This window comes from Cryptotermes secundus, unplaced genomic scaffold, assembly GCF_002891405.2.
Source record: "Cryptotermes secundus unplaced genomic scaffold, Csec_1.0 scaffold2171, whole genome shotgun sequence".
Taxonomy (NCBI): domain Eukaryota; kingdom Metazoa; phylum Arthropoda; class Insecta; order Blattodea; family Kalotermitidae; genus Cryptotermes; species Cryptotermes secundus.
This window is the reverse complement of record NW_019742561.1, coordinates 486,296-499,522: the sequence shown is the minus strand read 5'-3', so window position 1 is coordinate 499,522 and position 13,227 is coordinate 486,296. Positions and strand designations below refer to the sequence as shown.

Below are 13,227 nucleotides of genomic sequence, written 5' to 3'. Positions count from 1 at the left end.
AATCATGGTCAAATACAAATCAGATCTCAGGTGATTTATCTGTCTGATGAGATATATATAAACCTACAGTTTCGCCTTAGCATCTTGACTTCAGTCACAACTCGGTACGATGAGTGGACGAACGCTTTCTTTTCTTGTTCTAGTGGCCGCTGTGTGCGGCGCAAGGGTCCCAACGAACTCTAGTAACTACACGTTTCCAGACGGTTTCAAATTTGGGGTAGCAACGGCTTCCTACCAGGTAGAGGGGGCATGGAACAAAGACGGTAAGTTCACTACGACCTGGCTGAATCTCTAGCTTAGTACATACTGGGTCGTTATTTAGCAGAAGCTAGAAACGGTACGCTTAAGTTTGCGTTCCTACGGCCACCGCAAGCTGTCAAGTGGCGCCTCTAGCGCTGTTCCGGCGAACCCTCTGCAACTGACGCGAACAGACCATTGCTATTTTTTCACATAGAGAGAGAGAGATTCGGATATGCAATAAAATAGCATAATTAAGAAAATGCATTAATAATATTGTTGTCCTGCTTCATTTTTGTACTCGTCCGTCTTTTTATGTAGCCTACTGGTGATATTTTTGGGTTGGGTAACTGTATAGTAACGGATCACACTGTCTCCATCACTAGCTAGAACAGCCCCAGCTGAGTAACATCCTTTCCCTTTTTTACACCTCATACTTCCGAAACGTCGTATAATTATAAACACGTTTGAGATAATGGAACGTGTCCAACATTATAACCTCATAAATAACACAGAGATATTGGGTTTTCTGACTTTATCCATCGTCCTGGTTTTAAGATAACTAAGAAAAACACGACGTTTCGGAAACAGATCCAGTTTCCGAAACGTCGTGTTTTTCTTAGTTATCTTAAAACCAGGACGATGGATGAAGTCAGAAAACCCAATATCTCTGTGTGTTATACACCATCGTCAGAATCCTATAGTAACTACTCATAAATAACAACAGATCACCGTCACAAATTTCTATATTACGTATCTGGGGATGCTGGGGTGTGATGGCTTATACTCCAGTAGCCCAACGACGTTTCGGAGAAAACTGAAAATGCAGGAGCGGAACAGCTTGTTTGCTTATTGTTTCGAATATTGTCGTCCCTGAAAATTGAACCAGAATTTTTGCCGAAACGTCTGTGAACGTTTACCGGTCTGCATGGCATCACATCCCAGAAAACAGTATGTTGTATTGTTAACTAGTTCAAGTCTGATGTTTCCTTAGGTAAAGGACACAGTATCTGGGACTACCAAACGCATAACGAGACATATTTGATTGCCGATGGATCGAATGGCGATGATGCTTGCGATTCCTATCATATGCTCGAGAAGGATGTAGCGCTATTGAAGAATCTTGGGGCAAGTGAAGTACAACATTTTCTGACGCCAAGTTGTAATCCGTTTTTATTGAAATCATTTACATGATATAATTGCTGATTTTAATAGTGCATATGTACTTGAAGAAATCTACCTACTGTGAAACATCCCACATACATTCTTCTCTCATTTGAGGTTATGAGCGAATGTTGTAGCAAATTCTGGTGCTAATTAACAGTTACGTTATCTGTCTGTTGGATCGTGGCCATGCTTCTGACCAAATCTGAGTTTAACAGTCACGGGAAACTTAAATTCTGCCAGCCAGCAACATCACTGAAATTTCTTCTGGTGGTGTGCATGCCACCATTTTGCATAAACCAACAAATATCCACTGCACATGCGCAGCGGTGTTGTTAACTGTCACAAATAAAACACTTGGTGAGGCTTTAAACCGTTCACCGCAAACGGCTTGCCATGTATCCTTGTTGGGAGTTAAGTTATTCGGTTTGTTTATCGGCTATGTTCATTTCGAACATCATGTATAAAACTAGAGACAGACTTGATAGGGCAGTGAATGTAATAATAATAATAATAATAATAATAATAATAATAATTAGTAGTAGTAGTAGTAGTAGTAGTAGTAGTAGTAGTAGTAGTACTAGTAGCCGCAACAAAATAGGATAGAAGACGCAATAGCAGTAGGGATATTACCCAAAGAAACCTTAACGCAGGCAACGCAAAGTTCACACACCTCAATGAATGGAAACGGAAACATGGTTTTCTTTGACAGGTTGACTTTTATCGCTTCTCCTTCTCGTGGTCAAGGCTTCTACCAAGCGGACATATCAATGCTGTGAACAACGCTGGAATCGATTATTACAACGGCCTTATAGACGCACTGCTACGGGAAGGAATTGAGCCTTTGGTGAGTAAGCGTTTCTTTCTCTGTTCCAGTTCAAGACTTAAGTGATGTTATTTGTGTATGAACAATCTGTAAAGCTTTCTTGCACTCAGAAAGTAAACATCAGGAAATAACACATTTATACCCTGAAGATGGAGCCACGAAATTCCCATGAAACATTTGTAACAACCTATAAGGTGACTTCACAGAAGACCACTATATAACTTCACGTAGAACATCCCCGAAGTAAGCCATACCTTGGGAAGGTATCGAATGAATGAATGCGTAAGGGATGGAGCTAGATCGACCCTTACACAGCGACCTACAATGATCTATTGTACACCCTCTTTTATTTCAGCCCTTCAACAATCCTAGCAGTATCTTACAGAGGCGTCTTGATAATCACCTGGCTCCATAAAGCAGTGATACAGGTGATGAAATCTTACATAAGCAGTGGCCTCACAATCACATGGGCATGTGGCTGATTCATCTTCTTCCAGGCAACTTTCACAATTGGGGTTATTCGTTAATCCCATTTTGAGCAGGCGCCCTTTCAGGTGACTGTGTCCTGTAAGTTGTCCTGTCACCCACCGTAACTGGTTTCTCTCTACTTTCACCCTTTCCTTGGTTCTGACAGAAGGCCGCCCTTGGAATCCCTTTGCCTGTTTGAGCCCTGTTAAGGACTCCCAGTATTTTTTACGGTCTCTGTCCAGTCCCTGGGAGGCTTCTTAGTATCACCTTAACTCCGTGGTTTTAGTCCGCAAGCGAACTATACCGACCGAGCGACCGCCGATTGTCAGCGAAGTTAGTGCCAACTTTAGCCGATAGTGCGTGTCGCGCGGTCAGCGCAACGAATCCTCAAGGCCGTTGATTTCGGTTTTCTAGACTGGACTTGGCATCACTGCGGAAGAAACCACATGTCCAAGGAGCTCTCCGATGTGGCGAGTCTGGTTCCTATTTTGTGTTTAAAATTGAACCTGGTAACTTTTTATGTTGACGTAATCGTCTCTGTGTGATTATGATGGTGCGACCGCAAAGGTGTTTTAGACATAACTATCATCCACTCACAACTTAAATTATTATTTATGCAGGCCACGATCTATCATTGGGATCTGCCACAGCAACTTCAGGATCTTGGAGGATGGCCAAACCCGGTTCTCGCAGACTACTTCGAGGACTACGCCCGTCTTCTGTTTGAAAATTTCGGAGATAGGGTAAGATATTGTCACGCAGTATGTGTGTGACTACAAGCGGGATCTGGATTAGTGAATGGATTTATTATTATTATTTTGCCCCTTATACATACGACTTGGAACTACAAGCAAATACAGTGCCACCGCTATCTCCACAATTCATAAATCACCACAGCACCCGTTAAGCCTTTTCCAGCCTGCTGTGTCTTCACAAGCTGTTCCCTGGCAACGTCTTCTAACAATAAAGATTCTTAAGCTTCACATGCTTAAGTATTCTCTTCACAGACTCCCGTACAGAACTGACTTGGTCAGAAAGTCAAAGTCAATGTTGCTTTACGACGGGTGGTTTACCGTCATTCAGTTCGTCTTGGCGGCAAGCCCCTTGAGACTCAAGACCAGTTATTTTAATGAACACTTGCGGTCATAATCCTTATGTAACATCCTCACTGACGACCGGATGGGTCTGTCCGAGTCCCGTGGGACTCATGATCATATTCTACACTCTCAGATTCGAGACTCCCCCCAACCTGGAAGGCCAGGTCCCCGTATCTATAGCCCCCAGGAAGAGGGTGGCCCAGTTATACTCCCAGGCACTAGATTCCTTCTTCGTCGCCTCCTACGACTCGGAGGTCCACGGTTGAGGTATTCGAACCCGCCTCCACACCGGGTTCCTGACTTGGTCACCCCAGTTGCATTCCCTATACCTCCTCGGCACGGGCAGAGTAGAAACCCAGTTTCCAACAGTACTTCTATTGTTGCGCGTCGATTCGTTGTGGGAACGTGTTTATCGAGCCGTTGCCTAGAAACGGCTTTAGTATTTTTAAATACCTCGCGGTCGCTGCATAATAACGACTTTACAAGCTACAATACACACACATCTGTGTAATATCCATAAAGAACTGAAAGGGTAGTCTCACTGTAGTATTGGTTCCCACTGATTTTTCCGGCACTATATAATTATTGAAGGGGTCCCTACCACACAGTTTAAGAAACTATGTCAAAAATACAATTGAAATATGTTAATTGTATGATATTTTTATTGCAGATAAAGATGTGGATAACATTCAACGAGCCTTCTGTATTTACCAATGGTTATGAGAGCAACATTAATCATGCTCCAAGTATTGAGGCTCCTGGGTTCGGGAAATACCTGGCTTCACATACCGTGTTGAAGGCCCATGCACAGGCCTACCACCTGTACAACAACATGTTCAGGGAAACACAGAAAGGTAAGTAGGGTTAGGTCTGACAACCTCAGATCCAAGCTTATCATTTCATGACTTAACGATCACGTGATTATATTAACAGGTAACGTGGGAATTACGCTCACCATTGATTGGTGTGAGCCCAAAGAGGAAACAGAACATCACTTGGCTGCATGCGAGAGATTTCAGCAGTTCGAGGTAAATATACTCCACTAACTGCTCCGTGGATTCGAGTCCTTTCTGAGAAGAAATGCTGGAAAATTCTAGTCCAATAAATTATCGGAATTTTATGGAATCCCACGATTAATTATGCGTTTTAACAGCCGTCCACTAAACGATATTATATTCCAGTTTAATCAGATTCACATCCTACATCACTAATTTATTATCAGTTTTAATATTATCATATGACTGACTACAGAGGGGCTTTGGATTAGTAATCGGATTTATTGAACACTTACAGAACGTAACTGCAAACAACTACGACAGTCTGAGTTACATAAACTACAGCACATATAAAATCTTCTCAGTATTCACTAGCCGTTGCTTGGTATCGGCTTTCAACGGCGGACGTTACTCTTCCTCTCGGTTCCTGAACTATCCCCGGCCTCAGCTACCAGCTTCTCACTTCTCACAACTGAACTCAGGGAGTCAGAATTACTTTACAACTAGCAGTTTACCGCCAATCAGTTCGTCTTGGTGACAGGCCCCTTGAGGCCCACGACTAGAGATCTTTTTTTGCAATTGAGCCCTTGTGGTCATAGTCCTTATGTGTGTCTTTTACGAATAGGCTTCGCCTATGTCAAGCGTACATATCGCACATATAGCATAGGTCTACATGGTTATGGGGAATGCCTCTCTTCCCAGGAAGCGGTCAGTCCGATAGAAGTGATACTTTGGAATGAAGCACCTCTCATGGGGTTTGAGATTTATCTCAGAGAAGAGCCACATCTATATATTAAGCCTTGCAGCTGTTTACTGAGATCACAGAGCCGCCTCCCAATGCCATTTACATCTCTCGTTGTCGGGGAAACGTGTCAACAGAGCTGTTCCCTAGCAATGGCTATTGTACTGTCGCCTTTTTACACAGCTGTTACTTGGTAATGGGTCTAAGTGTCACAATACTACCCCCATATACTCCTAAGTCTGTTTCGTCTCTTCCCATCAGGTTTCCAACCAAAATTATTTAGAAATTTCCTGCCTTGCGTGCTACATGCCCTTCCAGTCTTGCCCCCCTTCGAGTTTATCATGCTAATAATATTTTGGTGAAAAGTACAAATTATGAATCTCATCATTATGCAAACTTGTCTAGTCCTTTGTCACTTCCACCGGCTTAGGTCCATATATTCTCCACAACATCACTTAGGCACAAATATGCAGGTATCATATATACAGGGTGATTCATTCGGAGCAGATCCCGAATTAACTATTATAAATCATGCAAATAATTTACAGATTAGCACGAAACTTGGTGAGTACATACCTTCGTAGACGTGAGGAACGTAGGGTTGCAGAAGATGCTGAAACCGGTTGCCCTCCACGCAGAGACACAGGGCGACGTAACGCTCCATGTTCGCCAAGTCGCAGCCAGCATGACGGGAGGGACTGCAGCAATTGCACAAATGTCACGAACCGGGAAGGCAGGCACCTGGACAGTGTTTCAGAGTACAAAATTTCGTTCAGTTTCATTTTCACCTGCAAATCAGTTCATTGCTTAAAATTATTAACTAGGGGACACCTCCGAATTTCGAAAGATATCCTGAAAGTAAAGATACAAAGTCCAGAAAGTATTTGTAAAACATTTCTTTGGAGGGATTCACTTCTAGCACCTTTACAACAGAGCTTTATTTATTTTTCAACACAGTCACCATGGATCGTAATGCACTTAGTGAGCCTGGGAAAGTTTTTTTTTATTCCGGCGTCGTAGAAATCCACCGCCTGCTCTCTTAGACATGGAGAACACTTCTCGACACTTTTGGACATTGCTGATGAAGTTCATCGATGGTTAAACGTCTGTCAGCACGAATATTTTCATCGTTCTTTGGATGATTTCATCAGTGACAACGGATGGCCTTCATCATGAACATCACTCCTTCCCGCTTCAAATTGACGACACCATTTTGCCACGTTCTGCCTGTTCATAACATCTTCGCCGTAGGCAGAAACAGGCTGGTGATGAATTTAGCAGCAGTTTCTCCTTTCGCGTGAAGAAATCGAATTACCGCAAGAAGCTCACATTTAGTGGGATTTTGAATCGACACGGCCATTTTAAATACATACTGCGAGCACACCGTTGCCGTGACTGTGGCCGGTGATCTCAGCCCTGTCATACGGTTCCTATCTCACACGGCAGAACTGCCGTTTCTGGGGGCGGGAAATCCCTTGCATTTTTACTGTACTTGTATCTTTACTTTCCGGATATCTCTCATGTGTGTGTGTGTGTGTGTGTGTGTGTGTGTGTGTGTATATATATATAACCTGTAACTTGAAGGCATTATAATATTTCTGTTTACAATTACAAGGTGAGCGAAGTTACATTAAACAATTCTTTTATAAGTTTAATGCACAGTGCTTCTTTCCGCTTTATATTTCTACACAATATTAAGTCCGTATCTTTCTTAAAGTTTGGAATTTCATATACATTCTCCTCGTGGAGGCGGGTTCAAATACCTCCACCGTAGCCCTGAGAGTAGTAGGAGGCGACTAAAAGGGAACCCATTGCCTGGGGATATAACTGGGTCAAATTGTCAATAGGGGGCATAATTACAGAGACCTGGTCCTCCAGGTTGGGGGTTGGACACAGGGTTGACGACCTTTCTGTGTAAAAAAATATTTTTGCAAAATCCAAAGAAAGGAAAAAAGATGCAATCTCGCAAAATCTTCTGAGGAAGCCTGCGGCTCAAATGAGGGCTGTTTTACAAAGGATGATTATGCATACTGTTCTTTAACACTTTCAGATGGGCTTGTACGGCAATCCTATATTTTCTGAAGAAGGTGATTATCCTGAAATCGTGAAGACGAGGGTCGATAACATCAGCGAAGCTCAGGGTTTCAGGAGATCACGACTACCAAAATTCACCCAAGATGAGATTGAATACATCAGAGGTTTGTACTCAATTTTGCATGTTAGAGTATGTAATTCTCTCTCAATCTAAGAAACGTTTTAAAACTTCACATTAAGTTTAAGTTAATCTTTTCTTAACCCTTTGAAACATGAATATATACGAGAGAGAAAGAGAAGATGGGAGGATTAGTGAGAGCTGCTACATTTTACGAGACGAAACAGAAAATGCAGAGCTTGGAAGGTTCCCGAGCTGAACCCAGTCATCCTTGTGGTAGAGGTGGGTTGGACGTAAGTTTTGGGATGTGAAAAAAATAAAGCGTTGGAGGTAGGAGTAAATAAGGTAAAGCGTTGGGAAGTGAAGAAAGTAAAGCGTTGGGAGGTAAATAAGGTCAAGCGCTGGGAAGTGAAGAAGGTAAAGCGCTGGGAAGTGAAGAAGGTAAAGCGCTGAGAAGTAAAGAAGGTAAAGGATGAAGGATGGACTCATTCAGCCTGTATTTTTTTTCGTTCAATGAACTGTATTTATCTACCTACTTTCCGTTACGTGGGTGAAAACGTTAATGGCGTTTAGAGAAATAAGAAAGCCAAGCATAAACCAGGACTAAGGAAACAGCATGCACATCCACTTCCTCCTTTAAACTGGTTTGTTGCTATGGCTTACTCTCCGACCCTGGAAATGGAGGCAATATTCTCCTGCGAAACGTCTGTGACATTCATAGGACTACACAATGTTATATGCCAGGAAACACAGCTCTTCACTTTGTATGTCTAAAACACCGCTGGAATTGTGTCGCCTGTAGAACAGGCAACCTCATTGAAAAAAAAACAAAAAAAACTTGTGTTTAAGGAGATCTCAGGTATGGAGATTATGGCTCCAGCTGTAGGTTGAAAATATTACTAACTAATCAACTAACTTCATGGAGCTGAGCCCTTCTTGAAAAACCGCCAATTACACAGCTACTGAAGAACTTCCCAGCATTTTATGGAACCCGAAGGTTCATTACCGTGTTCACAAGAGTCCTCCAGTGGTCCCTATCCTAAACCAGATCAATCCAATCCATCCCATCCTATCTCTCTAAGATCCATTTTAACACTGTCCACCCACCTACGTCTTGGTCTTCCTAATTGTCTCTTTCCTTCCGGATTTCCCACCAGTATCATATATGAATTTCGCCTCTCCCCCATTCGTTCCACGTGCCCTGCCCATCTCATCCTCCTTGACTTGATTATTCTAATTACACTTGGCGAAGAGCACAAGCTATGAAGCTCCTCATTATGCATTTTTCTCCAACCTCCTGTCACTTCATCTCTCTTCGGTCCAAATATTCTCCTCAACACCCTGTTCTCAAACACCCTCTGTCTATGTTCCTCCCTTGGTCTCTAACATTAAGGGAGGAACATAGACTGAAGGAGTTTGAGAACAGGGTTGAAAATACATTCTGATAAATCTCCTATGATGACGTAACAGTCTCCTTCACCATCTGAACATAAGTCGGTATGAAAGATTTTTCAGAGACAGTGTAGCGAACACGTGAGAACCCTTAAATCTGACCACGCACTCCGTCTTTCATTGCAGGCACAGCTGACTTTTTCGGGTTGAACCACTACACAACGCAACTAGGAACGCCGTCTACTGTCATCGACAGTCAGCCATCTTACCGTAATGACATTGGAATACACACAGAGTATGACGAGAGCTGGCCCGAGTCAGCTTCTTCCTGGCTTCGTGTAAGTTTCAAACCTGTTCACATATTGTGTCCTCTGCAATCCATGAAGCAGCTAGCATATCAGAATGTCCCAGAATAAGACTGTGACATGACGCCTGAAAGCCAGAATGGTGGCGCCAGAGCCAGACGTCCGTTACCTCTTCACATATCAGTGTCTTGCAATCCATGAAGTGACTAGCATATCAGAATGTCTCATAATAATATTGTGACATGACGCCTGAAAGCCGGAATAGTGGAGCCAGAGCCAGACGTCCGTTGATGAGCAACGTCCAGCTAAATCACGTTTCTGCGGCATCGAATACGTTGGTATAAATCAAAGCGTTGCCTGGAGATTGTCATACGTTTAGTAGCAACGGAGTGGCTGGAAAAGACGACGAAAAATCTCAGAGTAGCTGATGTAGCGGCCGAGGCTCTAATTAAACAGGTCTCGAACGCGAATTCAGAACCTTACCATCATACCAAGCCGATCGTAGTGGTCCTGTGATCTAAGGCATGAACTGTCTTCGCTCGCTCGAACAGTGGCATCGTGGCATGGATGTCTCTGTCAGTTTATTCTGTGTGTATGTATCGGCCTTTCGAAGGGCTGATCCCTCTTCCAAGGAGTCCTACCAACTGCGTATATGATTAACAGACTGAAAAGGCGGCCAAGGTCCAACAAAGGGCTGTACAGCCATGGATTCATGGATGGATGGGTAGACAGATCACCGTATTAACCGTCCGGCCGTAAGCAATGGGATAAATAAGGTTAGGCGGAATGGCTTATATGTTATTTACTGACGGTGACTTCGTAGTTAATGAGCTATTTGAAGTAATTTGTTTTCCAGGATGTCCCATGGGGATTCCGCAAGATCCTAGTTAGTCTAAAACAGAGATATGGTAATCCCCCAATCATCATCACAGAAAATGGTTTCTCTGACCGTGAAGGACATGAAGATGACAGCCGAATCCACTACCACATTGTAAGTAGGCCCTAGGGTAAGGAGTTCATTTTAGCACAGAAATGTCCGGTAAGGCTGGAAGGAACAGATGCATATTCTGAGGCTTGTAACACGTTCTAATGCATACAAAACATACACCAGATGTGAACATGCTTATGAACATTATGCCAACAACGTAATACAAAGCATAATTCAATTCATTGTTGATAAAAAAGGTAAAGCTATTTGTGTAAGAAGCCATGGATGCCCATAGGTTTGTGAGACGTCGAGGCTACCACGTTTTCTAGACGATCGGCTCACAGATGGCGGTGAGGTTGTCAGCCTTACCCAATAAATTATCCCTGTAACAAGCCGTGGAGGCCCATAGGGTTGTGAGACGTCTAGGCTCACGGATGGAAGTGAGATCAGCCTTACGCCCCGGCCGTCCTTTTCCATCAGGAAGATTCCTGGTACTCATTTCAGAGGCTGAGTCGACCCCAGGGCCAGAGTGCGGTTGGAAGGATTAGGTCAATTGCAAATCTTGTTACCTCACAGTGAATCGAACCCGAGATATTTTGGCTTGTAGAATAGTGACTCAATCAATTATGCTACCACTTTAATCTGATGTATGATTGATTTCATTCTAACCTGAGACGTACTTGATTTCATTATAATATGAGGCATATTTCATTCAATTTTCAAGCTAGAATTTGATATGAAGAAAGCAGTCTTCTGGGATTTGGCACCGTGTATATGTGGTGTTAACCGACGTTTCGGAGGAACGTATCGCCTCCATCTTCAGGGTAGAAGAAAAAATATAAGAATTCTGCAAGCGGAGAGACCGTGAGAACCGGTAAAAGCAGACTGTTCCTCCGAAACGTCGGTTAACACCACATATACACGGTGCCAAATCCCAGAAGACTGCTTTCTTCATAGTCACCGCCGTGAAAGCCTCAAATCTTACATAGAATTTGATATGTTACACTCGATTCCACACTAAGCCTATAGTTTGATCCTAGTCATGCTGGATTCCACTGTAGGGCTACCTCACTGAGTTGCTGAAGGCGTTACATGAAGACGGTGTTAACGTGTTTGGATACACGGCATGGAGTCTGATGGATAACTTTGAGTGGAATCAGGGGTACACGTAAGTGCTGAAAACTGAGAACTTTCAATGATTATTCTTACATTCACTCTGCTATTATTTGGCGTAATTAGAAGTTCATAACAGCCCTGTACAATAAAGTACCAACAATTCCTCGTAGTAGAAGAGCTGTATAAATCGAAAACTTATTGAACGGCGTTCTACCAACTGCTCAATCAAACTTTCCGACATAGAAATCTTTGAAATTTGGTATTAAAGTTATTCCTCTAGCAAATCTTCTATTTCACTTAGCTGTTTCCTTCCACAGGGAGCGATTTGGGCTGCACTACGTCAATTTCACAGATCCGGAGCGACCGAGAACCATCAAAAAGTCGGGTAAAATATTCAAGGAGATTGTAGCCACAAGGGAGATCCCTGAGAGATTCCGAAAATAGAATGTCAATGAAAAGTGTTAAATTGTCTCTTATCGAATTATGTTTCGTCGCGTTTCACAGTATCAACAGAACATACAGGGTGTCCGGATGAAATGTATCCGAAATAAGAAATGTATATCTCGGAAACTGTCATACACGTATCCGGTTTATGTCATCGGAAAAGAAAACTCTGGATTTTTTTTCATATCCGGCTTGCGCGCATGCGCCGCCACATTTCTGCACCATGTTAGGAATCACCTGTACAGAGAGATGGCTGGGACATGAATTGGCAGAGGTGGACCAATCGCTTGGCCTCCTAGGTCGCCAAATTTAACCCCATTTAATTTTTTCTTGTGGTGTTATGTGAAGAACAGTGTCTACCAGGTTAAGATCAACGACCTGCAACACCTGAAAGCCCACATAAGGGACGCTGTTGCTGCGGTAACACCAAACAAGCTTCAAGCTTGGATATTTGCCGTGCCATCAAGGGCACGAAATTATGAATGTCACAGAAGCAGGAAAGCTTTGGTAGCTTCCCTTTGTAGAGGTGTAGCCCACAAGTGTGTATAAAAAAACTTTCTGAGATATAATTATTTTATTTTGGATAAATTTCATCCGGACATCCTGTATCTAGAAATGTCAATAACTCATATTACATCACCAATTTTTTACAAGATGGGCGACATGTTTCAACATATACAAGTCCTCAAATATTTGAACATATGAGTAAACTTCTATATCGCAGCAGAATATGCTTGTAGTTACGTATATAATTTTGCCCAATGATTCCATTGACCTGTCCTTTTAGAAAATGGTGAGAGAATATACGTTCTGTTATAGAATATTTTGTTTCTTGTTATAAGTGATGATTTGACGAAAGCATATCAAAAGTTGACTTTTTTTAAACTTTTGTCGTCATAATTTAACACATATTTAAAATCCTGTATCTAGGATTATAAAAATAAAGAGTTTGGTGTAAACGTGGGGGCAGTATGTTCTTACTTTTCACACAATTTTCCCTGACAAGCAATTAATTGTATCAGTGATAATATTTTATTAAATATCGTCACGTGTTCGACTATAGACGGGGCATTGATAACTGGATTTATTGCACACTCACAGATCGTAACTACAAGTAACTATATCGCTATTGCTAATTCAGCATGTATTAAGTCTTCTCAGTCTACCGTGTCTTCACCAGTCATTGCCTGGTAACGGCTACCAACGGCGAGCTATCTCCGTGCCTCAGGTACAAATTTATAACAGCAATGGCTCAGAATGACTGAACTTCAGTTCTATAACTCATTAACTTACCAACCAACACTTCACTTCCCTGCAATGCTCTCTCACTGTCTGTCCTACTTAAAACATTTCGGCATGAA

At 42.5% G+C, this 13,227-nt stretch overlaps 2 protein-coding genes across 3 annotated transcripts in view; one reads left to right on the top strand and one right to left on the bottom strand.

Annotated features, from left to right (window-relative positions):
* LOC111873355 (odorant receptor 85b) overlaps positions 1–13,227 on the bottom strand; it is a 96,188-nt gene that overhangs the window by 34,528 nt on the left and 48,433 nt on the right. For both annotated transcript variants that reach the window (XM_023868008.2, XM_023868007.2), the window contains exon 2: positions 6,106–6,270. In XM_023868008.2, the coding sequence (XP_023723776.1) occupies positions 6,106–6,270 (165 nt within the window). The remainder of the gene's footprint in view (positions 1–6,105; positions 6,271–13,227) is intronic.
* Positions 103–12,009, top strand: LOC111873353 (myrosinase 1). The gene is made up of 11 exons (XM_023868005.2): positions 103–263; positions 1,232–1,365; positions 2,114–2,248; positions 3,316–3,438; positions 4,463–4,646; positions 4,726–4,820; positions 7,580–7,727; positions 9,260–9,411; positions 10,235–10,369; positions 11,368–11,474; positions 11,740–12,009. The coding sequence occupies exons 1-11, from the start codon at positions 110–112 to the stop codon at positions 11,864–11,866; spliced, it is 1,494 nt and encodes a 497-aa protein (XP_023723773.1). The 5' UTR covers positions 103–109; the 3' UTR covers positions 11,867–12,009.